Here is a 27548-nt window from a genome sequence, read left to right as displayed (position 1 = left end):
CACACACGCCCAGCGTGAGTTTTAAGCCACTGGGTCCGGGACACGAACTGCGGTCGACTACATGGGAGTCCAGCGACATAGCCATTACACTAACTGCTGGTTCCCATATTTATTTATTTTTTAGAGAGATTTTTGCTATAGGGCATGTGTGCTCATGAGAGAGAGAGAGAGAGAGAGAAACAGCAAGAAATCACCCCCTGGGGGGATGGCCATGCAGTCCGTAATCCCCTCTTGTCTGTTCTCTTAGAATTTTGAGCACACATACACTTGCGCTTGGCATGAACTTTAAGCCACTGGCTCTGGGACTTGAACTGCAATCAACTGTGGGAGTTCAGCAACATAACTATTATACTGTCTCCTGGTCCCAGAGCGATGTTTTCAGATAATTCTCCAACAACTTTTCACTCAATGATTTTAGCATTCATTGGTGATCTATTTCTGAATCAATTACTTTCCTAGACGTTCCAAATGGTGATCTATTTTTTTTCTGGATCTATCATCTCTTTTTTTTGTTTTTCCAGTTTTGCCTGAGGGTGAATATACTGTGAGGGTGAAGAAGGATGCTTGGGGAGAAAAGTAAGAAAGCACTCCCATGGGAGATAGTTGGTCATGCTACAATCCCTTCTCCATTTTTTCCTTCTTTTGGGATTTTGGGTACACGCACGCATGGTTTTATTTTTAAATAATAATTTATTTAATTTTATTATCTTTTTAAAATTTGCTATAGGGCAGGTATACTTACTAGAGTGAAACAAAGGGAGAGAGAGAGGGAGAGAGATTGAAAGAGAAAATGAGAAAGCAAGTCAACAGGTTTGGGACTCAAGCTGTGGTGGTCCCTCCTGGTGTGGTTTTCAAGCCACCAGCGCTGGGACTCAAATCATGTAGGTGGCTATGTGGGATCTGGGACTGAAACTGTATAGTTGGCCATGTGAGATCCAGCCACTTTAACCACCACACCACTAGCTGTCCTCTGTTGTTCTTTTTTTTTTTTTTTGAGATATTTTTGCTATAGGGCACGTGTGCCAGAGAAACAGAAAGCAAGAAGCAAGAAATCATCCCCCCAGGGGGGATGGCCACACTGCAATTCATGCTTCTCTTGGGATTTTGGGCACACATGCACATGTGCCCTGGTGTGAGTTTTATGCCACCCTAGTCCAGGACCTGAGCTATAGTTGGCCACGTGGGAATCCAGCACCTTAACCACTATGCCACCTGCTTTCCCCCCACACCGTTGTTATTTGTACATTAATTCACCGACAGCCCTCTGTGAACAGCTTTCGCAGCTCCCCTCTACACCTGTCTCTTTTTGCTTTCCCTCTATTACTATAGGTTCAGAGTCCTTTCATAGTCAATATGCTGTAATCTGTTACTGTCATTATTTTAAATATTCAGCTTGTGGTAGATTTGGCTAGTTATAAACCATGTTGCGTTCTTTGTCCTTTTGACTTTTCCCCATCATTATGTGAGCAGTTCTTCACTTTCAGGTACCACAGGATGTCCCAGACAGACTTTGGTCTTTGGCAGTCCCAGTCATTTTTCCAATGAGCCCTGGAAACTAGTATTTAACCCTGCGACTAGTATTTAGAAACTTAGCTAAGTCTAAGTTTCACTAAAGAGTAAGTAAGGCAATTGAGGGAAGGATAAGAAAGTTTGAGGACAGATTTTATGGAGGGTTTTGCTCTACTTGCTTTAGAGACCCAACCCTTGGAAGCTATAACGCAGAACACAAGATGCCATGGAGAGGGGCTAGACAGTAGAACATGATGCTCTGTGAAGCTGCCTCACATGAGAAGGTTCTGGATTCATGTTTGGAGACTTCCCTGAGTATGCATGTGCCTACAGTCATGGGTTTGCTGAAGCTAACTAAGGTTGATTGCAGCATCAAAGATACCATGAAGGGGCCAGCAGGTGGCAGGGTAGTTGGGGCATGGACTTGCACGTGATCAGCTCTGTGTGCCTCTCTTTGGTGGTTGTGTGAGTCCTACAGAAAAATGAAAAAAAAAAAAAAAAAAGGATCCCAGGGAGAGAAAAGCGGGGCAGGAGGGACATCACCCGCATGATATTAAAATCTTGGGTTATTCAGCTCCGTTATTTGTAAATGTGAGCCACAGAAATAGAGGACATTGGGGCCAGCAGGTGGCATGGTGGTTAAGAAATAGAGGACATCTACCCAGCAAGAGTTCCATTAAAGTTTATTATTTTCTATATTGTAAAACTTATATATATAATTTTTTTTTGGAGAGGTTTTTGCTATAGGGTGCGTGAGAGAGAGACATAGAGACAGAAAGCGAGAAATCACCCCCCAGGGGGGATGGTCACGCCGCAATCCCTTCTCCTCCATTCTCCTCTTGGGATCTTGGGCATGCGCCCAGCGTGAGTTTTAAGCCACCAGGTCCGGGACGCGAACCGCGGTCGACTATGTGGGAGTCCAGCGACATAGCCATTATGCTGACTGCTGGTTCCCTAAAACTTATATTCATTATAGAAAAACTATTGATAGTTGGGGTCAGGTGGTAATGCAATGTAAAATGTGGTGCTCTGAGAGGCTGACCCACATGGGAAGGTTCTGGGTTCACATCCGGAGACCTCTTTGAGTATGTTGGGCATACATGTGCCCACAATCCAGGGCTGGCTTGGGCTTGGGCTGGGTATCATCTGTGATATCAGAACCCTGTATGGAGTGTCATCTCTCTGTCTCTCTCACTCATAGAAGAATAAAATAAATTGAAAAAGAAAAGAAAAATGAATGGAAAATTATAGTAAATTATGAAGAAGAAAAATGAACCATAATTTTGCCTCTCCAAGGTAAGCCTTGTTCTTTTTTCTTCTTATTTTTTTGAGAGCCCCTCATTAGCACTGTATGGTTGTTCCTGGGGCTCTAGCTGATGGACGGTGCTCACAAAAGCCCACCTCCAGCTTTTGCCTCCTTCCTCAGAATTTCCAGCTGTGCTGTGGCTAGCTCTCCAGCATACCAGAGTTCATATGACTGAAATCGAGTCCATCACTGATTTTCCCATCTTATAACCTACTTTATCTACACCAGGATTAAATTCTAGCCCACGGCAGGTCCAAGTTCTGAAATGATTACGGTGCCCTGGTCTCATGTGCGATTAGATCATTTTTTGGAATATCTAATGTTTTCAATAATTTGTATCTTTCTTTTTTCTTATTTTTGCTATAGGGTGTGTGAGCTTGCTAGAAAGAGAGAGAGAGAGAGAGAGAGAAAGTGAGTTGAGAAACCACCCCCTGAGGAGATGGCCATGCCACAATTCCATTGCTTTCATTCTCCTTTTGGAATTTTGGGCACACACACAGAAGCACTCTGTGTTTTTCAAATCACTGGGTCCAGGACTTTAACTGCTCAGTCATGTGAGATATAGCCACCTTGACCATGTCACCAGCTGGCCCCAATACTTTGCTTCTTTATGTTTTTGGAGCCCTTACTCTGTGTGAAGTCTGCTATTAGTTATCTAGTCTTGCTAAGGTCCATTCCATTAGTCACACCATCTGTGTCTCTCAAATCTGCTGGCCGAGGTGGTGCGGTGGTTAACGGTACTGGATTCCCACGTGGCTTCCATGGTTTGAGTCCTGGACCTGGCAGCTTGCTTTCTCACTTTCCTCTTCTCTCTGCCTCTGGTCAAATTAAAAAATAATAACAAATGGAAATAAATAAATAAATAAATCTTAAAAAAAAATCTGTCCACCTATTTCCACTTGGGCCCTTGGTATCACTGGCCACAAACTACTATAATTCTTTTTTTTTTTTAAGAGGTTTTTGCTATAGGGGGCATGTGCTCACCATAAAGACAGAGACAGAGAGACAGACAGAAAGTGAGAAATCATCCCCCAGAGGGGTTGGCTACTTCGCAATCCCTTCTCCATTCTCCTTTCAGGATCCTGGGCACACACGCACAAGTGCCTGACATGAGTTTAAGCCATCAGGTCTGGGACTCAAACCATGGTGGACTACATGGGAGTTCAGCGACGTAGCCATTATGCTAACTGCTGGTCACAAACTACTATAATTCGTTTCAAAGGCATCATTCAATTCAACTCCAACACACTGTGGCCAGGTTGATCAGTTCCTTTGCTGCTTTCATGTCCTGATACTTTTTGCCTCAAGAACCCCCTATGTTTTAGACACACTGTCCTGAACTTACCACGGTCAGAAACCTGCTATTATCTCCACCAAGAATGTTTGTTCCTCATTTCTTTTTTTTTAAGGAATTGTTTATTATTATCATTATTGTTAGTTTTAATTTGGCGAGAGAGAGAGAAAGTAAGAAAGCAAGCCATGAGGTTTTGGACTTAAACTATAGTCAGCCATGTGGGAGTCTAGCACCTCAACCACCACACCACCAGCTGGCCTCTGTCCCTCGTCTCTTTGTCTAGAGAATTCATATTTACATTTTTGTTTGTTTGTTTGTTTTTGAGAGAGAAAGACACAGAGACACAAAGCGAGAAATCACCCCTCCCAGGGGGGATGGCCACACCACAATCCCTTCTCCTCCATTCTCCTCTCAGGATCTTGGGCATGCACACACACACACACACGTGCCCGGCGTGAATTTAAGCCACTGGGTCCAGGACTCGAACCGCAGTCAACTACATGGGAGTCCAGCGACATAGCCATTACACTAACTGCTGGTCCCTCATATTTACTTTTTCATGATTAACTCAGATGCCATATTCTCTGGGAAGGTTTTATCTATTCTCCTTGGAAGAAATCACTAGTGAAGAGATATGGGATCCCTTTTCTGCTAGATGATCAAAGGAGGCTTCACAGAGGTAGCAGCTGACCTAGAATTTACTTTATAGTGTGAGTACGAGTTCCTGGAGGTGAGAACAGGAAATAAGGATCTGGCATTGGTGGGCATTTAGGGACAACTCAGCAGTCTGGTCCTATTGAACAATAGGCTGGGACGATTCTGAACTGAGGGAGATTATTTAATAGGGAGAACATTTATGAGTGTTTCTGATTGTAGTAGACAGCCAAATGGATTTTGGACTATGTGGATTTTGTCTGCTTGGAGAAGCAACTCAAATGTCCTCACTCTCAGGCACGGTTATTGCTATTTTCTCATTAAGTACTTTGTACATGTAGAATTGTGTGTTATATATATTTTTTTGGGGGGAAGAGGTTTTTGCTATAGGGTGTGTATGCTCACCAGACAGACAGAGAGATGGCCACACCGCAATCCCTGCTCCTTTATTCTCTTCTCTGGATCTTGGGCATGCATGCACGCACGCGCGGTGTGAGTTTAAGCCACCGGGTCTGGGATTCAAACTGTGATCGACTATATAGGAGTCCAACAACATAGCCATCACTGGTCTCACAATATTTTTACTTATTTACTTATTTTTAGATTTCACTAAGAAGAGTAGAGACAGAGAGGGAAAGTGAGAAATCACACCACTAATCTGTTTTCTTCTATTGGATATGCGTACACATGGGCTTGGCCTGTTAAGTGGCTAGGTCCAAGACTCAAACCACTGAGCTAGTCATGAGTCATGTGGGATCCAGCTCCTCTTTTTTTTTTTTTTATAATTATTTTATTTAACTTTATTTATTTATGTTAATTTGACTAGAGAGTGACAGAGTGAGATTGAGAGTGAGAGAGAGAGGGAATGTGAGAAAGCAAGCTACCAGGTCCAGGAATTGAACCATGGTCAGTCATTTGGGAGCCCAGCGCCCCTAACCACCGCCACCTGCCGGCCCCAGAGAACCCAGCTCCTCAACCACCTCACCACCTGGCCTCTGTTTTGTTCTCTTATAGTACCCAGCACAAGACCTAAACAAGCTACGCTAGTGAATAGTGTTTTATTTTATTTTATTTTTTTTTATTTTGCCATGGGGTGCATGCACTTGCAGGTAAGAGAAATCATCCCTAAGGGGTGGGTGGCCCAGCTGCAGTATCTTCTACATTCTCCCCTCCAGATTTTGGGCTCCCACAAATGTAGAGCCATGCAGGCTCCTACAAATGCACCCATGCGCCAGGTGTGATTTTTCAAGTCACTATGTGGGAGTCCAGCACCTTAAACGCCACGCCACCTGATTGCCCCAGTAAATACTGTTTGAATGAATGTACGTATGTAGTTATTATTTTTGAAAGATTTTTGCTATTTGGGTGCATGCACTCGCTAGAGAGACACAGACAGCAGAAAATAGGAAGTCATCCCCTACGGAAGGGATGGCCCATCCCTTCTCCATTCTGCCCCCTGAATTTTGGGCACTCGTGCTCGTGTGCTCCGCCTGAGTTTCAAGCTGCTGGTAGGGACTCAAACCTCAGTCGGCCACATGGGAGTCCGATGCCTCAACCGTCACGCCATCTGCTGGCCCCTGGAAGTATCTAACAGGTACATCCTTTTATCCTTTTTTCCCAAGAAGCTTCTCCATTAGCCTTTCTAGCAAGCCCCTAGAAACAAACATAATGCTAACATCCAGATCTCAATTACATACAGTCTCACTCGGAATAAGTTTACTTTGGGGTGAGCAAGGCTGGGGCGCAAGCTCTCTTCCAGCAGAACCTTTGCTTTGGGTAGGTCTTGGGGTTACTTCCCGCCAAGCCATCTTCGCTTCCCCACTCAAATCATCACGCATCCCCGGGCGTGGCCCAGCGCGGCGCCTTTAAGGAGGGGGCGGAACATAAGTGGAAAGACAAAGCCCCTGGCCGCGCGCTCCCCCTCCCCCCTCCGGCGCACTACACGGACAGTGGTGCCCGGATGTCGGTGTCGCCGTCAGTGACAGATGGCGCAGTGTCTGTATATGTGTAGGGGCTCCTCTGGCCTGACTTCCATGGGTTCTCGGCTTTTCGGTTCCCCGCTTTTCTCCACTTTTAACTCCACTGCTGGAGGCCTGCGCGGCTGTCACCGGCGCTTACATAACGTGACCTTTCACCTCTTCAGACTGCCCTCTAGTGCGCTGCAACCCAACTACGCGGCAGGGGCACGGGGGTGGGACCCAAGCGCAGAGCGGCAGCTTCTCTGAACCAATAGGCTGTGGGCGCTGAGCAGCTCTCCGCCTATTGGAGCATTCGCCACCGGCGCCACAGGGGAGCAAGTTAGTGTGCGCACTGGCCGGGCGGGGGGAGGAGGGAATCTCCCGCCATTTTTCAATAATTTCCTCCGGCGCCGCTGAGGACCAGTCGTGACTGCCGGCCGCGGGGACCTGTAACGAAGGTTGGCCGGAGGCTGCTGGGACTAGTGCTGCGCCGCGCTCCAGCCGGCCGAGGAGCTGCGCGTTCTTCGCTGCCGCGTTCCCCGCCGCCGCCGCGATGGCGCCGCTCCTGGGCCGCAAGCCTTTCCCGCTGGTGAAGCCGCTTCCCGGAGAGGAGCCGCTCTTCACCATCCCACACACTCAGGAGGCCTTCCGCACCCGGGAGTATCCTTTTCCAGTGGCGCCGGACGGGTCAGGTCGGGCTGGGCTGGACTGGGTTGTGCCGGGGCGGAGTGGGCAGGGGCTCGCCGGGCTGACCGCGCAACTCGCGCCTGGGGCAGCTGTCAGTGCACCCAGCCGCTTGTGGGCCTGGACGCTGAGTCCGAAGCCTGAGCGCGCGGTTCTGCACGGGCAGACCGGCCCCGGCGGGAATCGGGCCGACTCCGGCAATCGCCGATCTCGCGCCTTCCATCCTTTCCCCAGCCCCGCACTTTGTCTCCGCGTTTCGCGGAGAAGCAGCGCACTTCCCTACCCCAAGTTGGCTTAAGGCCCCAAGTACCGGGAGGAGCAGGGTTTTGTTTGCCTTTTTAAAATTTAAATTAAATCTTCAAGTTAAGTTTTTGAAATAGTACCCGCGCGGTCTCGTGATCCGGCTTGTACCAGTTTCGAGGGCGTCTTACACCGATCTCTGCGGGGGTACTTGTGTTTTTGTCCTTCCGAGTGGACTTGAGGCTGGGGATGAACTGACAGGACCGTGAGGCACAAAACCTAGACTGAATTTCCAGACTTAACAGAGGGTGGGGGAAAAAACTCTTGGAGGAGCTGATGCCTGCCTTCCTTAGGCATACATAAGTTTGAAAATTTGATGATTTTTGGAAATTTGCATGTTTTTCAATGAAACTCAAGGAAATACCGAGGCATCCTTAAAAGTTTTCTGCTGTATTTGAAGAACAGAAGGCTGAATTTTTATTAAATACGCGGGAATCGACCTCTTCTGATCATTGTGTAAGGTTTCTTTCGCAAGCATAGGTTTTTTAGTTTAAAGTTGTATGACTTTTATTTGCTTTTTTTTTTTTTAGGTGCTAGTTGAGTCCTTTTTGAGGGTTACATATGGTAAAAAAATAGTTTTTTTTTTTTTTAAATCAAGCCTTCTTTGGTGTACAAAAAGCTTTGAGATCAAAGAACTAATGTATTTCTAGTTTTATCAGCTCTTTCCTTTTGGAAGACTTGATTTCTTAGTCATTTCTGTTTGCTTGCTTTTTTCTGTATAGGAGAAAGAGGGTTCTTGTGAGCTATTTTTTCTTGATTCTCTCTTTAATGTAGTACTTAATAGGACAATCTCATTTTTGTTCCAGTGCAGTTTGCAAATGCTGGGTATTTACACACAGAAAGACTGGAAAATGAGTACACGATACAGGAAATCTTTTGTAGAAATACAGCATCTTGAAGGTGATCTGCTCCTCCTGCCTGGTTACCAAATAGGCCCAGAGATGAGGTTGACTTTTTAAAGATTTGTCAGTGATTACTCAATAGTAGAATCCAGTGTACTTTCTGTAAGTCAGTCAAAAGAAAGTGAAATGGTACTCCTTTAATTCTAATATTTAAATATTCTGTCAGTTTGTGGTGTAAGATAAGGCATATTTAAGTGGGGATAGGAGTGGGAACCTGGCTCTATTTCTTACTCTGTAAGGACTTTGGAATGCTTTGGAGAAGTCCTCTAGCAGTAACAAGTATAGCGTTATTCCAAGGGTACCCTTATTTTTTATTACATTACAAAACATCAGTGGAATAAAAACTTACTGTGAGAATCTGACTTATCCTTTTCAGATGTTATTATTTGAGCCATTTATAGTTACATGTTAATATTACCAGTTGTTGGGACCAGCAGATGGTCTAATAGTTACGTCTCTGATTTCCAAGTAGTCCACTGTGGTTTGATTCCCGGACCCAGTGGCTTAAAACTCATGCCAGGCCCGTATGCCTGCATACCTGAGATCCCGAGAGGAGAATGAAGAAGGGATTGTGGCGAAGTCATTCCCCCTGGGTGGTAATTTCTCAATTTCTGTCTGTCTCTGACTCTTCAGAGAGCACATGTGCCTTATGGGAAAAATCTCTGAAAAAAAAGACCAGGTGTTAATTTTTCTTTAAAGAGTTACTTATCTTACTCTATTTATTAACTATTTTTAAAAACATGACCAGAGAGAGATGGGGAGAGAGAGAAAGGGAAAGCGAGAAAGCAAGTCACCAGGTCTGGGACTCCAACCATAATTGGCCATGTGGGAGTCCAGCACCTTAACCACCATGCCACTTGCAGGCCCACCAGGTGTTAAACTTTTAAGGCTGGGTCTGGTCGTGGATAAGAAATACGTCATAGAGAAGAGACAAATTCTTAGTCTGTAAGAGGAACTGGGCTATTAAAAAATAATCATAGATGGGTAATTTAGGAGTGGCAACAGAAGCTTCTGTTATTTAATGATATTATTGTAATATATATGTGAAGAGGTTTACTGGGGACTAACAGATGGTGTAATGGTTAGGTCACTGGACTCCCACGTAGTTGACCATGGTTCGAGTTCCAGACCTGGCATCATAAAAGTCACACTGAGTGCTTGTGTGTCCAAAATCCTAAGAGGAGAATGGAGGAGCAGGGATTGCAGCTTGGCCATCCCCTCTGGGGAGTGATTTCTCACTATCTGTCTCTCTAGTAAGTGCACGCATCTTACTGTAAATTATCTCTTAAAAAAAGTTTTTCTTAATGTTGACATTTGAAAACTGAAACATGAAACATTTTAATTGTCATGTATTTGATAAACATTTTTACTTTTTATTTCCCATACTGTTTTTTTTCCCCCCTGTACTGGTATTCAGAACCCTTTTAATGATGGAGTCCTTAAGTTGTATTATATATTGGGGGAAAATTGCTCCCTTGGGAGTTTCTATAAGTGGAAGCACTTTGAGGATGGTTTTAAACAGTTATACTGTATGGTTGGCAGGTCGGCATATTTCTTTATTAGGCTATTAGTGGTTTCATAGAGGAGAACAAATATGTGGCTGGGTAGCAGCTACATTTGAAGTATTCCCAGTTCTCAATTTATATTTACAGTTATGTTTTTAATGGGATTTGATACTTCAATTTTCTCTTAATAGCTACCTTTGATTGCATGTATACTCTATAGCAAATTTGTATATTTTATTGACTTAAAACAGGATTAGTATGTTCTTGAAGGTATATTGTACGTCTCCATTAATCTTTTTTTTTAATAAAGACTTATTTAATGAATTTATTTTAATTTGACCAGAAAGGGGCAGAATGAGAGAGTGAGCAGGAAAGTGAGAAAGCAAGCCACCATGTCTGGGATTTGAACCATGACCGACCGTGTGGGAGTCCAGCATCCTTAACCAACATACCATCTGCTGGCCCCCATCTTCATTAATCTTTTTTATTTTATTTTATTTTTTTAAGAGTTTTTTGCTATAGGGCGCTTGTACTCGCCAGACGGACAGAAACAGAGAGACAGAAAGTGAGAAATCACCCCCGCCGGGGCGGGGGGAGGGGGGGGATGGCCACGCTGCAATCCCTTTTCCTCCATTCTCCTCTCAGAATCTTGGGCATGCATGCACATGCGCCCAGCGTGAGTTTTAAGCCACCAGGTCTGGGACGCGAACTGTGGTCGGCTACATGGGAGTCCAGTGACATAGCCATTACACTAACTGTTGGTCCCATCCATCTTCATTAATCTTGCAATGTAAGTTGTGAATAAGGCACACATGTTTTGTTTTTTTTTTTTAAAGAATAATTTAATTGTATGATAATTTTTAAAATTTGACCAGAGTCAGAAAGTTAGAAAGCACACCAGGTCCAGGACTCAAATCATGGTTGGCCATGTGGGTATCCAGCGCCTTAACCACACCACCTACTGGCCACAAAGTACACATTTAATGACTGGGTGTTATATATTAATGATTATGTTGATGGTACTGTAGTTTTGAATCTCCGGTATTGGTACATTACTTTCTAGGTTAGTAAGAAGTACAGGTAGGAACTAAATCTAGCTAGATTTCAGTTAGAAAACATTAACTTTATTAGAATAAGTTCTTGACAGGATTATTTGACAATAGGATGATACACTGATTGTAAGTCAATAGGGGTTTTATGCAGAAACAGAAGTTACAAATAGCTTGCTGTTATTTTTGCCATGTTGCTTCAACTAGTTTCTAAAGCTTAGAAACTAGTTCATGATCTTTGCTACATCATTATATGAGACTTTGGAGGTGTAATGATGAGGGGTTATTATACATGTATTTAGTCTATCTCTAGAAAAAGTAACTAGAGCTTATTTTAAGATTTGAGTTGGGGGGGCTGGCAGGTGGCGTGGTAGTTAAGGGCGCTGGACTCCCATATGGTCAACCATGGTTCAAGTCCTGGACCTGGTGGCTTGCTTTCTCACTTTCTCTCTTTCTCTCTCTCCCTCTCTGGTAAAATTAAAATAAAAACAAAGTTAAATAAAATAATTATTAAAAAAAAAAAAAAGATCTGAGTTGGGGAGTCAGCAGATGGCATAGCAGTTACATCGCTGGACTCCCATATGGCTGACTGTGGTTTGAGTTTCAAATTACACAGGCCCTGGTGGCTTGAAACTCACTCTGGGTGTGTGTGTGTGTGTGTGTGTGTGTGTGTGTGTGTATGTATGCCCAAGATCCCAGGAGGAGAGTGGAGGAGAAAGGAGTATGGCATGGCCATCTCTCTGGGAGGATGATTTCTTAAGAGATTACTTTTTTTTTTTTTTTAATATTTTTAATTTTATTTATTCATTTACTTATTTTGACCAGAGAGAGACACAGAGAAAATGAGAAAGCAAGTCACCAGGTTCAGGACTTGAACCATGGTTGGCCATGTGGGAATGTCTAGTGCCTTATGCTACCTGCTAGTCCCCAAGATTACTGTTTTTTATTTTTTATTTTTTAAGAATTATTTTATCTGAGACCAGCAGTTGGTATAATGGCCATGTTGCTGAACTCCCATGTAGTCGACCATGTTTCAAGTCCTGGACCTGGTGGCTTAAACTCACACTGGATGTGCGTGTGTGCATGCATGCCCAAGATCCCGAGAGGAGAATGTAGGAGAAGGGATTGCAGTGTGCCCATCCTCCCTGGGGGGGTGTGATTTCTCTCAGTTTCTCTCTCTCTTTCTGGTGAGTGTATGCGCTCTATAGCAAAAACCTCTAAAAAAAAAAAAAAAGAATTATTTTATTTAAATGTATTTATTTATTTCAGTTTGACCAGAGAGGGACAGACCCCCCCCCGCCAGGGAATGATTTCTCACTTTTTCTTTCACTGTCTCTATCTCTCCCTGGAGAGTATGCTCACCCTCTCACTAAAATGTCTCCAAAAAAAAAAAAAAAAAAGGATTTGAGTTGGGTAGCTACAGATGGAGTTAAGTTGTAGCTGCAAGATGGTTTATTGTATAGTTGCAATACTAAGCTCTCTATGTTGATCTTGATTTTTATAGTTTGACAGCTTTAACAAATTATATTGGATTAGAGTTGTTTTAATGTAATGACAGTTTGATCCAAAGAGAAAATAGGGTAAAAAGCAAATTTATACAAAAATTTTGCTGTAGGTTGTGAGCACAGGTTGGGGAGGTAGTAAGAAAGGAATCCCTATCGGCAATGGCCAAGCCATAATCCCTTCTCTAGTCTCCTCAGGATTTTGGGCCCGAATGCACATGGGTACACCGTGATTTTTTTTTTTCCCTCAGTAGATTTTTCATGTAGGGCACAAGTGCTTGCCAGAGACACAGATATGGAAAGTGAGAAATCACACCCCCCCACCCCCATGGCCACACCACAGTCCTTTCTTCATTCTCCTTTCAGGATTTTGGACACGCACGCACAGGCACCTCGCATTAGTTTCAAGCCAGCAGGTCTGGGGTTCGAACCACAGTTGGCCATGTGGGAGTTCAACACCACAACCACTATGCCACCTACTGTTCCATGCAGTGTGATTTTTGAAGCTACCTGGTCCAGGATCAAACCATGCAGTAAACTGTGTGGGATCCAGCTACCTTAACCCACAGTGCCACTGGTTATCCCAGCAAATCTTGATTTGGCTCTATATATCAAATTTTCACTTAGAAGCCTTAGTGTTACAGTCAAACCTTTTTGACTTCCATACTTTTCTGGGCTACTTTCCTTTTAGGTAGTCAAGTACTTTATTAAAAGAAACTATCCTGGAACCAGCAGTTGGCTTAATGGCTATGTTGCTGGACTCCCATGTAGTCGACTGTGGTTTGAGTCCTGGACCTGATGGCTTAAATTTACGCCAGGCGCGTGTGCGTGTGTGCCCAAGATCCCAAGAGGAGAATGGAGAAGGGATTGCGGCGTGGCCATCCCTCCTGCGGGGTGATTTCTTGCTTTCTGTCTGTCTGTTGAGCACACACTCCCTATAACAAAAACCTCTCCATTAAAAAAAAAAAAGAAAAGAAAAACAAACTATCCTGACAGGGCTAAAGAGAACAAAGCAGTAGCATATTGTGTATGGAGGTAGATCTTGAACTTAAAAAAAAGTAGATGCATAATGAGATAGTCTAGGATTTGAAAATATCTTATCATTTATAGCTTATACAACCTTTGGAGAATTGCTTTGACATTTTGTCTGCAATTATATGTGCAGCAGTTGCTGGAACATAAAAACCTCAATTGGCATTTGCTCTGAGTGGTTATTTGAGAGTGAATGACTTATTTTGGTAACCTAAAATCCCAAATAGGATTTAGAGACAGCTGACTCAATATCAGTTAATGGGCTTTTTTCCTATTTTATTTTCATTTTTCCCCCATGCTTTCTCTTAGTATAAGTCAAAGTAATAACTGGAATACAGCTACATAAACTTTTTTAAAAAAAGAATTATTTAATTTAACTTTATTTATTTTAATTTGACCAGGGAAGGATAGAGTGAGAGAGAGAAAGAGGGAAAGTGAGAAAGCAAGCTACCAGGTCTGGGACTTGAACTGTGGGAGTCCAGTGCCCTTAATCACACCACTTGCCAGCCCTTACATAAACTTTTTATCATTTTTATTTTTTTTCCTTTTCACATTTTTTTTGTTTGTTTAGAATTATTTTTTTAACTTTAATTTGACCAGAAAGGGACAGAGTAAGAGAAAGAGAGAGAAAGTGAGAAAGCAAGCCAGAAAGGTCAGGACGTGAACCTCAGTCCACCATGTGGGAGTTCAGCACCATTAGTCACCATGCCACCTGCCGGTTCTCATTTTATTTTTAATTACCTGAGGGTCAGTGTGCTCACCAGAGAAAAAGGAAGAGAGCGTACCCTCCAATGGGATATGGGCCTTCCACAATCCTTTTCTTTTCATTTCTGTAGCTTATCAGGATTTGGGTTATGAAAGCACATGTGCCCATGCTTTGTATGGAAGTCTGCCACCTGCTGGCCCCCTCTAATAGGTACTTTTAAGTTTATGTAACTCTGCAAGCCCAGAGTAGAGTTAACATGGTTAAGTGCCGTGTGCAGGGAGCCAGATCTCACATGGCCACATGTAGTTCAAATTCTGGACCCTGGAGTTTGGGTACATGTGCGAGAGAGAGAAAGAATGCAAGCCACCAGGTCTGGGCCTCCAACCATGTTTGGCCATGTGGGAGTCCAGTGCCTTAACTACCACGCCACCTGCTGGCCCTAGTAATTTCAGTTTTAACTTTTGAAATTAATCTAAGTTGTAGTCAAAGTTTTCCATTTAGTTTTGTCAGAGAGCATTTGTTCTGAGATACATAACTTAGGTTTATAGTGCTTTCCGATAATACAATATGAGCCACATAGTTTAAAACTTTCTAAGAGCCACATTAAAAAATGGATGAAAAGGTAAAAACATTAAAACATTTTTTTTTAACTTAAAAATTTGCTATGGGCACTTTTGCAAGGGAGAGAGAGAATGAGAGAGAAAGCACCCCCTGGGGCGGATGGCCACACTACAATCCCTTCTCCGTTCTTCTCTCAGGATTTTGGGCATGCTCACACATGTGCCTGGAGTGAGTTTTAAGCTCCCTCCTAGGTCTGGAACTTGAACCATGGTCTACTAGGGAGTCCAGTGACATAACCATTACACCATCTGCTGGCCCCCTTCATTCTTCCTAGGGATTTTGGGCACAAATGCACATGTACTTGGCATGTTTCTCAAGCTACTGGGTCTGGGACTTGAACCTCGCAGTCAACCATGTAGAATCCAGCTGCCTTCACCACCATACCTTCAATTGGCCTCTCCCTTTTTTCTTTTTAATACAGTTTTAGAGGCCAGCAGGTGGTGTAATGGTTAAGGCACTGAACTCCCACTGTTGTTCTAGTCTTGGACCCAGTGGCTTGAATCTCACACTGGGTATGTGTGTATGCACAAAATGCTGAGAGGAGAATGCAGGAGAAGGGATTGTGGTATGGCCATCACCCCTGGGAGGGGGAGGAGTGATTTCTTGCTTTCTCTCTCTCTGTCAAGTGTGTGTGCCTTATAGCAGAAGATCTCTCAAAAAAGAAAAAACTGTGGGACCTGCAGATGGCGTAACGGTTATGTCACTGGACTTCTACGTAGTTGACTATGGTTTAAGTACCAGACCTGGCAGTTTGAAACTCAAGCCAGGCGCGCGCATTCGCGTGCTCAAAATCCTGAGTGGAGAGAATGGAGGAGAGGAGAAATAATTGTGTTGTGGCCATTTCCGGGCGCGGGGGGTGACTTCTCGCTTTATGTCTCTCTCTTTCTCTCTCCAGTGGGTGCACACATCCTAGAGCAAAAATCTCTCAAAAAAGGAAAAAAAATGTTAGGGGCCACTAGGCGGCATGCATGGTGGTTGAGGGGCTGGATTCCCACATTGCTGACTGCAGTTTGAATCTCAGACCTGGTGGCTTGCTTTCTCACTTTTCCTCACCTTCCTCACTCTTTCACTCTCTGGTCAAATTAAAATAAATAGGTAAATATAAAATAATTTTTTATAAAAAAATTAAAAAATGAGAAGAAATAGGGGCCAATGGGTGATGTGGTGGTTAAGGTTCTAGATTCCCACATGGTTGATTTGTTCGAATCCTGGACCTGATGACTTGAAAATTACTCTGGGTGTGTGTGTATGCATACCCAAAATCCCAGGAGGAGAATGGAGAAGGGAATAAGGTGTGGCAGCATCCCTGGGGAGTGATGTCTCTACTTCTCTCTCTCTCTTTGTCTCTCACAAGCCCCACACACCCTATGGCAACAAAGATTCAGGCCTGCTTGATGGTCTGATGGTTAAGGCAACTGGATCCCACAATGGCCAGCTGCCTGGTTTACATTTTAGTTCCTGTGGCTTGAGAAGCACTGGGTGCCTATGCATATGTTCTTGCCTGCCCAAAATCCCACAAAGAGGAGAAAGGGTTGTGGCATGAGTATTCTCCATGGAGGGATATTTTGTCTCTTTCCTGTTTCTTTCTCTCTTTGGTAAGTACACGTGCCCTCCAGCAGCAAAAAAAGAGAGAAAGAAATGTGTAAAGTCCAAAAGAAATGTGTAATGTCCAAAAAATACTTTTGATACAACATTTATTCTTTATGTTGTCTCCAATAATAAATCCACAAAGGTCACATACTAACTGTTCAGTCAGTCTTCGTGAGGGAGATGGAAGAGAACATTATAGGTATTAAGTTAGTTCTGTGGCAACTTTCCACACTATCTAAATTGAATTATCTATCAGCCAGCCACACTCAAATTTAAATGGAAAGTAACTAATTTACTTTTATGCACAGCAACAGATGCTATGTAAGAAAATAAACTGTTACTACAACTAGTTGCCAATTCTTATATTTTCCAAGTGACACTTTTTTCTCTTAAGAGATTTTTGCCATAGGGTGCATTTGTTCTCCAGAGAGACAGAGAGACAAAGTGATAAGTCACCCCCCAAGGGGGATGGCCATGCCACAGTTCGTTCTCTATGGATTTTAGACATGCACACACACATGGCTGGCATGAGTTTTAAGCTGCCACGTCCAGGACTTGAACCACTGCAAGGTCTGGGGCTTGAACTGTGGTTGACTACATGGGAGTCCAGTGACAACCATTATGCCATCTCTTAGTCCTTTCAAGTGACACTTTTACAGTGGTTGAAATATAAGTATTTAAACAGCTCTTACTTAGTATTACCTCACAACTAGACAAGTATTCTTTGTTTTCTTGAAAATTTACTCATTTTTAAAATTTGTTATAGGGCACATGCACTCTCCAGAAACACAGTGAGAGAGCACCCTCCTGGGGATGACCATGTTTTAGTCCCCTCCCCCCCTTATTTAAATTTGACCAGAGAGGGACAGAAGGCATGCCGCCAGGTTCTGGACTCTAACTGGTTGGCCATGTGGGAGTCCAGTGCCCTTAACCACCATGCCACCTGCCAGCGCCTGTCCCTTATCCATTCTCTGAGGATTTGGGGCATACACATACACATGTGCCCTGTGTTTTTCCCCAAGCCATTGGGTCAAGGACTAGAGCCATACATTCCAGATGCCTTAACCACTATGCCACTGGCTAGTTCCAATATTCATTTTTTTAAAAAGAATTATTTTATTTAACCGTATTTATTTATTTATTTATTTATTTATTTATTTATCTTAATTTGGCCAGAGAAGGACAGAGCGAGAGAGTGAGAGCGAGATAGAGGGAAAGTAAGAAAGCAAGCCGCCAGGTCTCGGACTCGAACTGTGGTTGGCCATGTGAGAGTCCAGTACCCTTAACTACCATGCCACCTGCTGGTCCCCAATATGCACTTCTAATATTGGAGTTTTTTTTTTTTTTTTTGAGGTTTTTGCTATAGGGCGCGTGCGCTTGCCAGACAGAGAGAGAGAGACAGAAAGCGAGAAATCACCCCTCAGGGGGCATGGCCAAGCCACAATCCCTTCTCCTCCATTCTCTCGGGATCCTGGGCACGTACGCACACACCCCCGGCATGAGTTTTAAGCCACCAGGTCCGGGACGGAACCACGGTCGGCTACATGGGAGTCCAGCGACATAGCCATTACGCTAACTGCTGGTTCCACCTAGTTTTTATTTTAAAAAGCAAGAATATGTGCAGTTTATTCTTAGATTTAAGACCTCCCCCAGCCAACATCACAGGAGATTGTTATCACAAGGCCAGATGGTGGCGCATTGTTAGCCCAGCTGGATTCACATGAGAAAGAGCTTGCAAGGTACACAGATGAACCCATCTGGGCTACCTCAGAATGGAGGTAGATCAGGGACCAGCAGTTAGTGTAATGGCTATGTTGCTGGGCTCCCATGTAGTCGACTGCAGTTCTAGTCCCAGACCCAGTGTCCTAAACTCATGCTAGGCGCATGTGCATGCATGCCCAAGATCCCAAGAGGAGAAAGGAGAAGGGATTGCGGCCTGGCCATCTCCCCCGGGGGGTTATTTCTTGCTTTCTGTCTTCTCTCTCTTTCTGGTGAGCACACGTGCCCTATATCAAAAACCTCTCCAAAAAAAAAGGATGGAGGTAGATCACAGTGTGAGACCCTGTTGGGTATGCCTGTCTCTTTGTCTCTGTATTTAAAACAGAAATTAATTAATTTCAAACAGTTATTGATTTAATTTTATTTATTCATTAATTTTAATTTGACCAGAGAGAGACACAGAGAGAGAAAGAGGGAAAGTGAAAAAACAGTCACCAGGTCAAGGACTTGAACCATGGTCAGCCATGTGGGAGTATCCAGTGCCTTAATCACCATGCCACCTGCTGGTCCCCTGAAATTAATTAATTAAATGGAAAAGGATTGGGGACTAACAGATGGCGTGATAGTTACATTGTTGGACTCCCATGTAGTCGACCGTGGTTTGAGTAGTGGACTGGGTAGCTTAAATTCACGTCAGGCACATGTGCATGAGAAGAGACTAGAGGAGAAGGGATTGCAGCATGACCATCCTTCCTGGGGGTTGATTTGCTTTCTGTCCCTCTGGTGAGTACTTGTGCCCTATAGCAATAATCTCTCTCAAACAAAAGAATCAACTTAAAAAACTCACTGAGTGCATGTGTGTGCATTCCCAAAATCCTCAGAGGAGAATGGAGAAGGGATTGCGGCATGGCCATCCCTCCCCATGTTTGTCTGTCTCTCTGGTGAGCACACCCCATGGCAAAAATCTCTCCAAAGAAAAGAAGAAAGAGAAGGATCAGGGCCAACAGGTGGTGTGGTTGGGGTGCTGGACTCCCACATGGCCAATTACTGTTTGAGTCCCAGACTTGGTGGCTTGCTTTCTCACTTTCTTTCTCTCTCCAATGAGCACACATGCCTTGTAGCAAAATTTAAAAAAAAAAGAAAGGGATTGTTGGGCCAGCAGTGGTGTGGTGGTTAGGGTGCTGGACTCGTTATGAGTCAGAAAACCTAAAAAACAACACAAAAACAAATCTTGTATTTAGGCAGCGTTAGTGGTACAGGCAGTGGGGCACCACTGTGATATTTTTAGAGTGATATGGGAGGGACCAAAGTTTAGATCCCAGATAAGTCCTAACACCAGGTGTATCCATGATCCTGGCTGATTGCAAGGCTGGATTGAAGATCATAGAGTGACAAGACCCTGTTGGGGGTCCCTTTGTCTGTCTGGCTCTCCTCATGAAAGAAACAAATATTTGAAAGAATGAAAATCTTTGTCCTCAGCTCCTCTTAAAATAGAAATGTTTTCCCTAGGAAAGTAATCCTCTGGGCCCAAAAGACTTGAAAAATCATTCTACCAATCAAGATTTTGCTCAACTTTATTTTCTGTGACTTAAATTTTTTTCTATAATACTTTTTGTACTTCCTGGAGAGAGAGGGAAGGAATGTGAGAAATCACCCCTCAGGGAGGATGACCATGCTTCAGTCTCTTCTCCCCTCTCCTCTTGGGATAGTGGGCATACGTGCACACATGACCAGCATTTTTTAAGAAAAAATTAATTATTTTTAGAATCATTTGTTTAATTAATTTATTTTTTATTTGACCAGAGAGAGAGAAAGCAAGCTACCAGGTCTAGGATTGGAACCATGGTCAGCCATGTGGGAATCCAGCACCTCATCCACCATGCCACCTGCTGGCCCACCAGCATGTTTTTTTTTTTTTTAAGAGGATTTTTCTATAGGGCATGTGCGCTTGCCAGAAAGACAGAGAGACAGAGAGTCACAAAGTGAGAAATCACCCCCCAGGGGGGATGGCCATGCCAGTCCCTTCTCCTTTCTCCTCTCTGGATCTTGGGCGCACATGCACACGTGCCCAGTGCGAGTTTAAGCCACCGGGTCTGGGACTCGAACCGTTGTCGACTACATGGGAGTCCAGCAACATAGCCATTTACACTAACTGCTGGTCCTGCACCAGCTTGTTTTTTAAGGCCCAAGTCTGGGACTCAGCCATATAGTTGGCCATGTGAGATCCAGCTGCCAAACCACCATTCCACCTGGCTAGCCACCAGATTTATTTTGTAAACCTTAAGAAGCAACAAGTGTTTTCATAGATACTAGTAAATAGATCATTAGTATATGCCCAAGGTTATTCCAAACTGCCCTGTGAGACTGTGGTCTAGTCATCTAATCTTAATGTGGACTTAATGTGGACCAAATCTTTTTCTTTTAAAGATTTTTGCTGTAGATCACGTATGCGAGACAGAGACAGTGAAAGGGAAAGTGAGAAATTACCCCACAGGGGAGAATGGCCACACCATAATCCTCTTTTCCCCACCCTCCTTTGATTTTGGGTATGCACACTCGCACGTTACCGTGTGATTTTGAAGCCATGTCCAAGACTTGAATGGCAGTTGACCATGGGGGAATCCACCACTGTAACCATTATGCCACCTGCTGGCCTCTCAGTGTGGACTGATTCTAAACTTAGTCATTATCTGAGTTGTGTGACAATTCATTTACCTTAAATTCTTACTTCTGGGCTAACCCTGTAGTTTAGTGGTTAAGGGAGCTGGATCCTACATGACTGACTGATATTTGAGTCCTGGCCTTAGCGAGTTGAAAAACATGCCAGGGAACCAGCAAATGATGTAATGGTTATGTTGCTGGACTCTCTTGTGGTTGATTGTGGTTCGAGTCCCAGACCCGGCAGCTTAAAACTCAAGACCAGGTGCCTGTGTACCTAAGATACCAAGAGGAGAATGGAGAAGGGATTGCAGTGTAGCCATCCCCCTAGGGGATGATTTCTTGCTGTCTCTGGTGAGTGCCTGCACCCCATAGCCAAAATCTTGAAAGAGAAAAAGAAATACATGCAGTCATGCTAGGTGTGTGTGCATGCATGTCCAAAATCCCATTGGGATGGAGAAACGGAGAAGGGATTGACTCATGACCATGTTCCACTGTTGGGTGTTTTCTCCCTTTCCTTTCCTTTCCATTCCATTCCATCTCTGGTGAGTGTAGTTGCTTTCTTACAGTTTAAAAAAATATTTTTTACAACTAGTGTATTTATTTTTTCTTACGGAATTTTAGTATTGTGTGATTCTCGTGAAATGAAACTTTGGTGAATTGAGTACATCAGTTGTACTGAAAATATCAATACCCTGTTGTGATCCGTGCCTGGATCCTTAGACAGGGTCTTGCTATATTGCTCAGGCAAGCCTCAAATTTTGGTTTTCCTGCTTCAGCCTCTCCTACTTGATAAAATTATATGCTTCTGCACCCAGACTTTAGGTTAGACCTGACATCAAGCTGGGGCCTCCCATGTAATTCCAGCCTGTGGAGTACAGTATATTAGCAGTGTGTGCCACTGTGGCTGGGTTTATATTTGGGTATGAATCATTTTGGTTTGGATTTGTCACTTGAAAACCCGATTCCATTTTTATCTTCTTATGCTGTCTATTTATAAGAAAGATCTTGTATATTTTCTCCTATAGTAGTATTATATGGACATGATTTTGTTGCCTCTGTTGCTTGAATGTTGTTTTCCTGAGCCTCTGCCCCAGAGAATATGAAGCCCGCTTGGAAAGATACAGTGAGCGCATTTGGACATGTAAGAGTACTGGAAGCAGTCAGCTAACACATAAGGAAGCCTGGGAAGAAGAACAGGAAGTTGCTGAACTGTAAGTAATAGAATCATTGGCCTTTGGCAACATCTTCACATTGTTAGGAAAGGGGGAATAGTAACTGCAAAGTAGTATTTGTATTTAAATTTAGAAAATCAGAATACACTACATTGGTGTATTGTATTGCTGTCTGGGTGCCTTTACCTAATGGCAGTTTGCTAATAGCGGGGTGTATAATATATAGTTATGTGTGCACTTACTTATTTACTAGGACTTTGAGTGTTCTTGCGCTATACTTTTACCTTGTAGATGTTTTGGAAATGTGATTCTGAGGAAAGGAAGCTGATATGATCTAGAAGTGAGAGAGATAACAAATTAGCAGAAAGTTTATGATCATTTGAAATTTTGGGTATTATTTGTAGCAGCTCTCAAATAAATACACAATTTGAGGACAGCTTTTGTAAGTGGAGAAGTTTTTTATTTTTTCTGGCTATAGGGTGGGTATGCTTGCCGGAGGCTGGGGGTGTGGGGTGGTGGTGGTGGCGGAGATGGCCATTACACAATTCCTTTTCCTCTTGGGATCTTGGGCACCATGTGCCTGTTGTGAGTTTTGCACCACTGGGTCTAGGATTTGAACTATGCAGTTGGTCACCTGAGATCTAGCCTCAATAATCTCCACACCACCCTTGGGCCTTGGGTATCTTTTCTGTTCATTGTTTTTTTATGCCAGAGGATGTGTGCGCAAGTGCTTGTGGCAGGGATGTGGGGAGGAAAGAAAACACCCCTAACAGGGCCTGGTTACACCTCATTTGTTTTTCGTTCAGTTCTTCATCCCATCAGGATCCTGGGGAATATATTTCAGATCTCTGGGACCAGGACTCAAGCTCTGGTTGGGCATGTGGGATCCAGCTTCTTCTGTATAGTGCTATTGTCCAGCCTGATTGGGGTTTCTTTAAAAAGTCCTGTCTATATTTAAAGTGCTTAGTTGTCTGGGTATTTTCTCAGAAAACACGCAGAATTTGGGCATATGTGCATTGTGGTGTGGCCATCCCCCTGGGGGGTGATTTCTCACTTTTTGTCTCTCTTTCTGGTGAGCACACGTGCCTTATAGCAAAAACCTCTCCAAAAAAATGTAAGTGATACAGTTAGTAAAATAATCTGAACATCATTGTTCAGCCTTAATCTCTGAGGATAGCCTCAATCAGTTAAGTTTTAAACCTGAATTTCTGGGAGGCTTATTGGAAAGAGAGTGGATTTATGGGTGGCCAGGAAAGGTTTTGTGAAAATAGGAAGTCTGAAGACATCTTGGAAGGATGGTTTAGTAGGGAAGTGAGGACAGTGGGAAGAAGACAAGGTGTAAGAAACAGCTTTGGGGGCCAGCAGGTGGCGTGGTGGTTGAGGGCGCTGGACTCCCACATGGCCAACCACGGTTTGAGTCCTTGACCTGGTGGCTTGCTTTCTCTCTCTCTCTCCCTCTCTCCCATCTCAGGTCAAATTGAAATGAATAAATAAATGAATAAGTTAACTAAAATAATTTTTTAAAAAAAGAAAGAAACGAAACAGCTTTAACAAAGGCAGGGAGGCTGGAAGCAAATTGATCATGACTGGGATATAATAGATAAGTTGGTAGATTGATTTTCTTTTGTTTGTTTGTTTTGTTTTTTTTTTTTTGGCCATACGGTTCAAGTGCTTCCTGGAGAGAGAATAAAAGTGAGAAATCACCCCCCCCGGAGGTGTAGCCATTCCACAATCCCTTCTCCTTCATTCTTAGGATTTTGGGCACATGTTTCTGGTGGCTTGCTTTCTCACTTTGCCTTTCTGTCTTTCTCTCTGTCTCTGGTCAAGTTTTAAGAATAATAAAAACAAACAGATAGTAAGAGTGATAGAGTGTTCTTTAAAAAATAATTATGTTTAATTTTATTTTATTTATTCATTAATGTATTTAATTTGACCAGAGAGAGAGAGGGGTGGGGGAAGTGAGAAAGCAAGTCACCAGGTCTGGAACTTGAACTGTGGTCCCATGTGGGAGTGTCTAGTGTCTTAACCACTACACCACCTGCTGGTCCTGAAGAGTTCTTTCCTTTTTTAAATAATTAATTAATTATTATTTTTAAAATTTGAATAGAGAGAGATGGAGAAAGAAAGGGAAAGTGAGAAAGTATGCTGCCAGGTCTGTGACTTAAATTGTAGTCGGCCATTTGGGAGTGCAGCACCTTAACCACCATACCACCTGCAGGCTTGAGAGTTATTTTCTTATATTACCATTGTAACAGAAACCTAATACTGGCATGTGCACTAGTGTTCTTACTCACTAACCTCCTCTGCCCACCAAAACTTCAAGTAATAGTAGTCTAATCAAAATTCAGTATCTTAATGGTTCATTTAGGTTGCTTCCCCTTTTTTTGAATTTTTGCGACAGAGAATGTGTGCTCACTAGAAAGAGACTAAAAGACGGAAAGTGAGAAGTCACCCCTGGGGGGATGGCCAGGCAGCAATCCCTTCTCCGTCTCTCTTAGGATTTTCGGCATATGTACACACACACCTGGCATGTCTTTCAAGCCATGGGTCTGGGAATTGAACTGCAGAGTGGGCTATGTAGGATCCTACCACCCCACCCACCATGCCACCAGCTGCCCATAGGTTGCTTCTCATTCAAAAAAAAGTTTTAGTTGCCAGAGGGCACATGTACTGGCTAGAAAGAGATAGAGAGAGAGAGAGTGAGAGGGAGAAATCACCTCTCAAAGGGATGTGGTTACGCCACAATCTCTTTTCCTCCATCTCTTCCTTCTGTCAGGATGTTTGGGTATGCGCACACACACACATCCTGTGTCCTGCATATTTTTGTGGCTGCTGTGGCCAGGACTTGAACCTTGGTCATCCATGTAGATCTGCCTCCATTAACCACTAGGTTATAGGTTGGCCCAAGGTTGCTTCCTATTTTTTGCTGCTATCAAATATCCAGTGGTAAATATCTTTGTGAGCATATGAAGGTTGAATAGGTTGTCAACAGTGTGTGAATGCCACTTCACTATTTACTTGCATATAATGGCTGTGATAATTAAAAGAAAACTTTTTTTGCTAGTTTAATAAGTCAGAAGTGGGACGTGGTAGGCATGGTGGTCAGGGCACTGGACTCCCATATGGCTGAGACAATTCGAATCACAGACCTAGCAGCTTGCTTTCTCACTTTACCTCTCTCTCTCTGACTTTCTTTGGTGAGCACATGTGCTCCATAACAAATTTTAAAATAATAAAATAAATTTTTAAAAAAATGTCAAAAGTGATACCTTATTGCTTTTACTTTGCCAGAACTTTGGAGTTCTTTCTAACCATTGTTCTAACTTAATCTTTTCTTGATTTCTTTTCTTTTTCTTTTTTTTTTTCTGAGAGAGATTTTTTGCTATAGGGTGTGTGTACTCGCCAGACAGACACAGAAAGACAGAAAGCAAGAAATCCCCCCACGGTGGTGATGGTCACACCACAGTCCCTTCTCTTTCATTCTCCTCTCTGGATCTTAGGCACATGCACACGGCCCCTGGCATGAGTTTTAAAGCCATTGGGTCTGGGACACAAGCCTCAGTCGACTATGTGGGAGCCCAGCAACATAGCCATTATGGAATCTGCTGGTGCCTCTGATTTATCTCCTTTAACATGAACATTATAGACTCCTCAAAAGGTACTGTGAGAACTAAATGAATGAATACATGTCAAAGTAGTTAAATTTGTAGCTGAAAAGGAGTCCACTGCCAAACAAACAAATGAGAAAATGTTCAACGCTACTCATGATATTCCTGTTTTCATTTTATGGATGAGAAAAGTAACCAGGATATGTCAATCTGACAAAACTACTTAAAAGTCCTTATCTTTTCCTGTAAAATGCATTTTTTTTTAAGAAGGTACAATTTTATGTAGAGTAGTAGTTCAAGCACTGTCTTATGTATATTGAATAAGAACTGTCACTGAAATTGTATTTAAATATCTAGAAACACAAGTCATTGAATGTGTAGTAAATGTATGTGTGAACTTATTTGTAAAGAGAAAGTTGACAAATAGTGCTGTCATTTTGTGGTTATCAATAGGCACCATCCACAGTATAGTCTTGGAATTGTATTCTATTCCTCATGTAAGAACTTTAAATCTATAATGAAACTGGTAATTCTGGGACCAGCAGATAGCTTAATGGCTACATCGCTGGACTCCCATATGTAGTCAACTGCCATTCGAGTCCCAGACCCGGTGCTTAAACTCACGCTGGGCACATGTGCGTGTGTGCCCAAGATCCCAAAATGAGAATGGAGAAGAAGGGATTGTGGCATTTCCAAACCCCCCCCCCCGGGGGGGGTGATTTCTCACTTTCTATCTCTCTGTCTCTCTCTGTCTTTCTGGTGCACACACGTGGCTATAGTAGCAAAAACCTCCCCCCCCCAAAAAAAAAGAAACTGCTAATTCTAATGTGTCACAATGTAGTATAACTTAAAAATCACAGTTAAGTTTCTGAGTTTCCTTCACTATTTTCATGAGGTTCAAGCTGTTCCATTTTTCTTCTTGAGGTGGCCAGAAGCATTTAAAAAAGCCCATCCTTGTAAAATGCATGGTTTTTAATCCTTTTTTCCTTCCAGTTTTTCCTGAGGACATGTGCGCTTAAGGAAAAAGAGTGAGACAGAGAAAGCATTCCCTATGGCAAATGGTCATTTTGCAGTCTCTTCTATTGAGTTGTCAGAAAAATCTTGATGTATATATTTTTCCATGCAAAAATGCATGATAACTTTCCTAATGACCCAATATATTTCTCCTTCCTTTTAGGATTTTGTGTATGCCCAGGGGTGTTCTCAAATGCTTAATTGGCTATGTGGGTTCCAGCTCCTTAACCACCATGCCATAGGCTAGCCTAGTTTTTGTATTGTCCCATGCTTTGCATATATTTGCTAAAGAAATGTTTTTATTTTCCAATAAACTTAACTGCTCTAAAAACGTTAAGTCTTAAAAGAAAGGGAAAAAATGTTTGAATTGTGAAATATTTTAAACTAAATGGGTTAGGACTTAGGGTTTAAATGCTAAATTAAATCTGTGAATAGGCTTTTCTGAGTTTTCTTAGTAACTAATAACATTTATCTAGTTTGAAGGAAGAGTTCCCTGCCTGGTATGAGAAACTTGTTCTGGAAATGGTTCACCATAACACTGCCTCCTTAGAGAAGTTAGTAGATACAGCATGGTTGGAGATTATGACCAAATACGCTGTGGGAGAAGAGTGTGATTTTGAGGTAAGTGCCCATTTTTTCCCCTGTGATTTGACTATCACAATTAGAGTTTCTAACATAGACTACAGAACATGTTTCTTTTTTTTTTTTTTAAAGAATTATTTTATTTAACTTTATTTATTTATTTATTTTAATTTGACCAGA

The 27548-nt window shown here is 42.9% G+C and overlaps 1 protein-coding gene across 2 annotated transcripts in view; it reads left to right on the top strand.

The window, feature by feature from the left end:
* Positions 1-7195: 7195 nt before the first annotated feature.
* The window catches only part of BAZ1B (bromodomain adjacent to zinc finger domain 1B), a 93720-nt gene continuing 73367 nt past the window's right edge, over positions 7196-27548 (top strand). Inside the window, exons 1-3 of one of the 2 annotated variants that reach the window (XM_006154966.3) lie at positions 7196-7381; positions 22087-22203; positions 27263-27407. In XM_006154966.3, the coding sequence (XP_006155028.1) occupies positions 7275-7381; positions 22087-22203; positions 27263-27407 (369 nt within the window). In that variant the 5' untranslated portion in view covers positions 7196-7274. The remainder of the gene's footprint in view (positions 7382-22086; positions 22204-27262; positions 27408-27548) is intronic. The other variant, XM_027774386.1, reaches the window with a different exon arrangement.

The sequence above is a fragment of the Tupaia chinensis genome, unplaced genomic scaffold (assembly GCF_000334495.1).
Source record: "Tupaia chinensis unplaced genomic scaffold, TupChi_1.0 Scaffold000429_1, whole genome shotgun sequence".
Lineage (NCBI taxonomy): Eukaryota > Metazoa > Chordata > Mammalia > Scandentia > Tupaiidae > Tupaia > Tupaia belangeri.
This window is presented reverse-complemented; position numbering and strand designations above follow the sequence as displayed.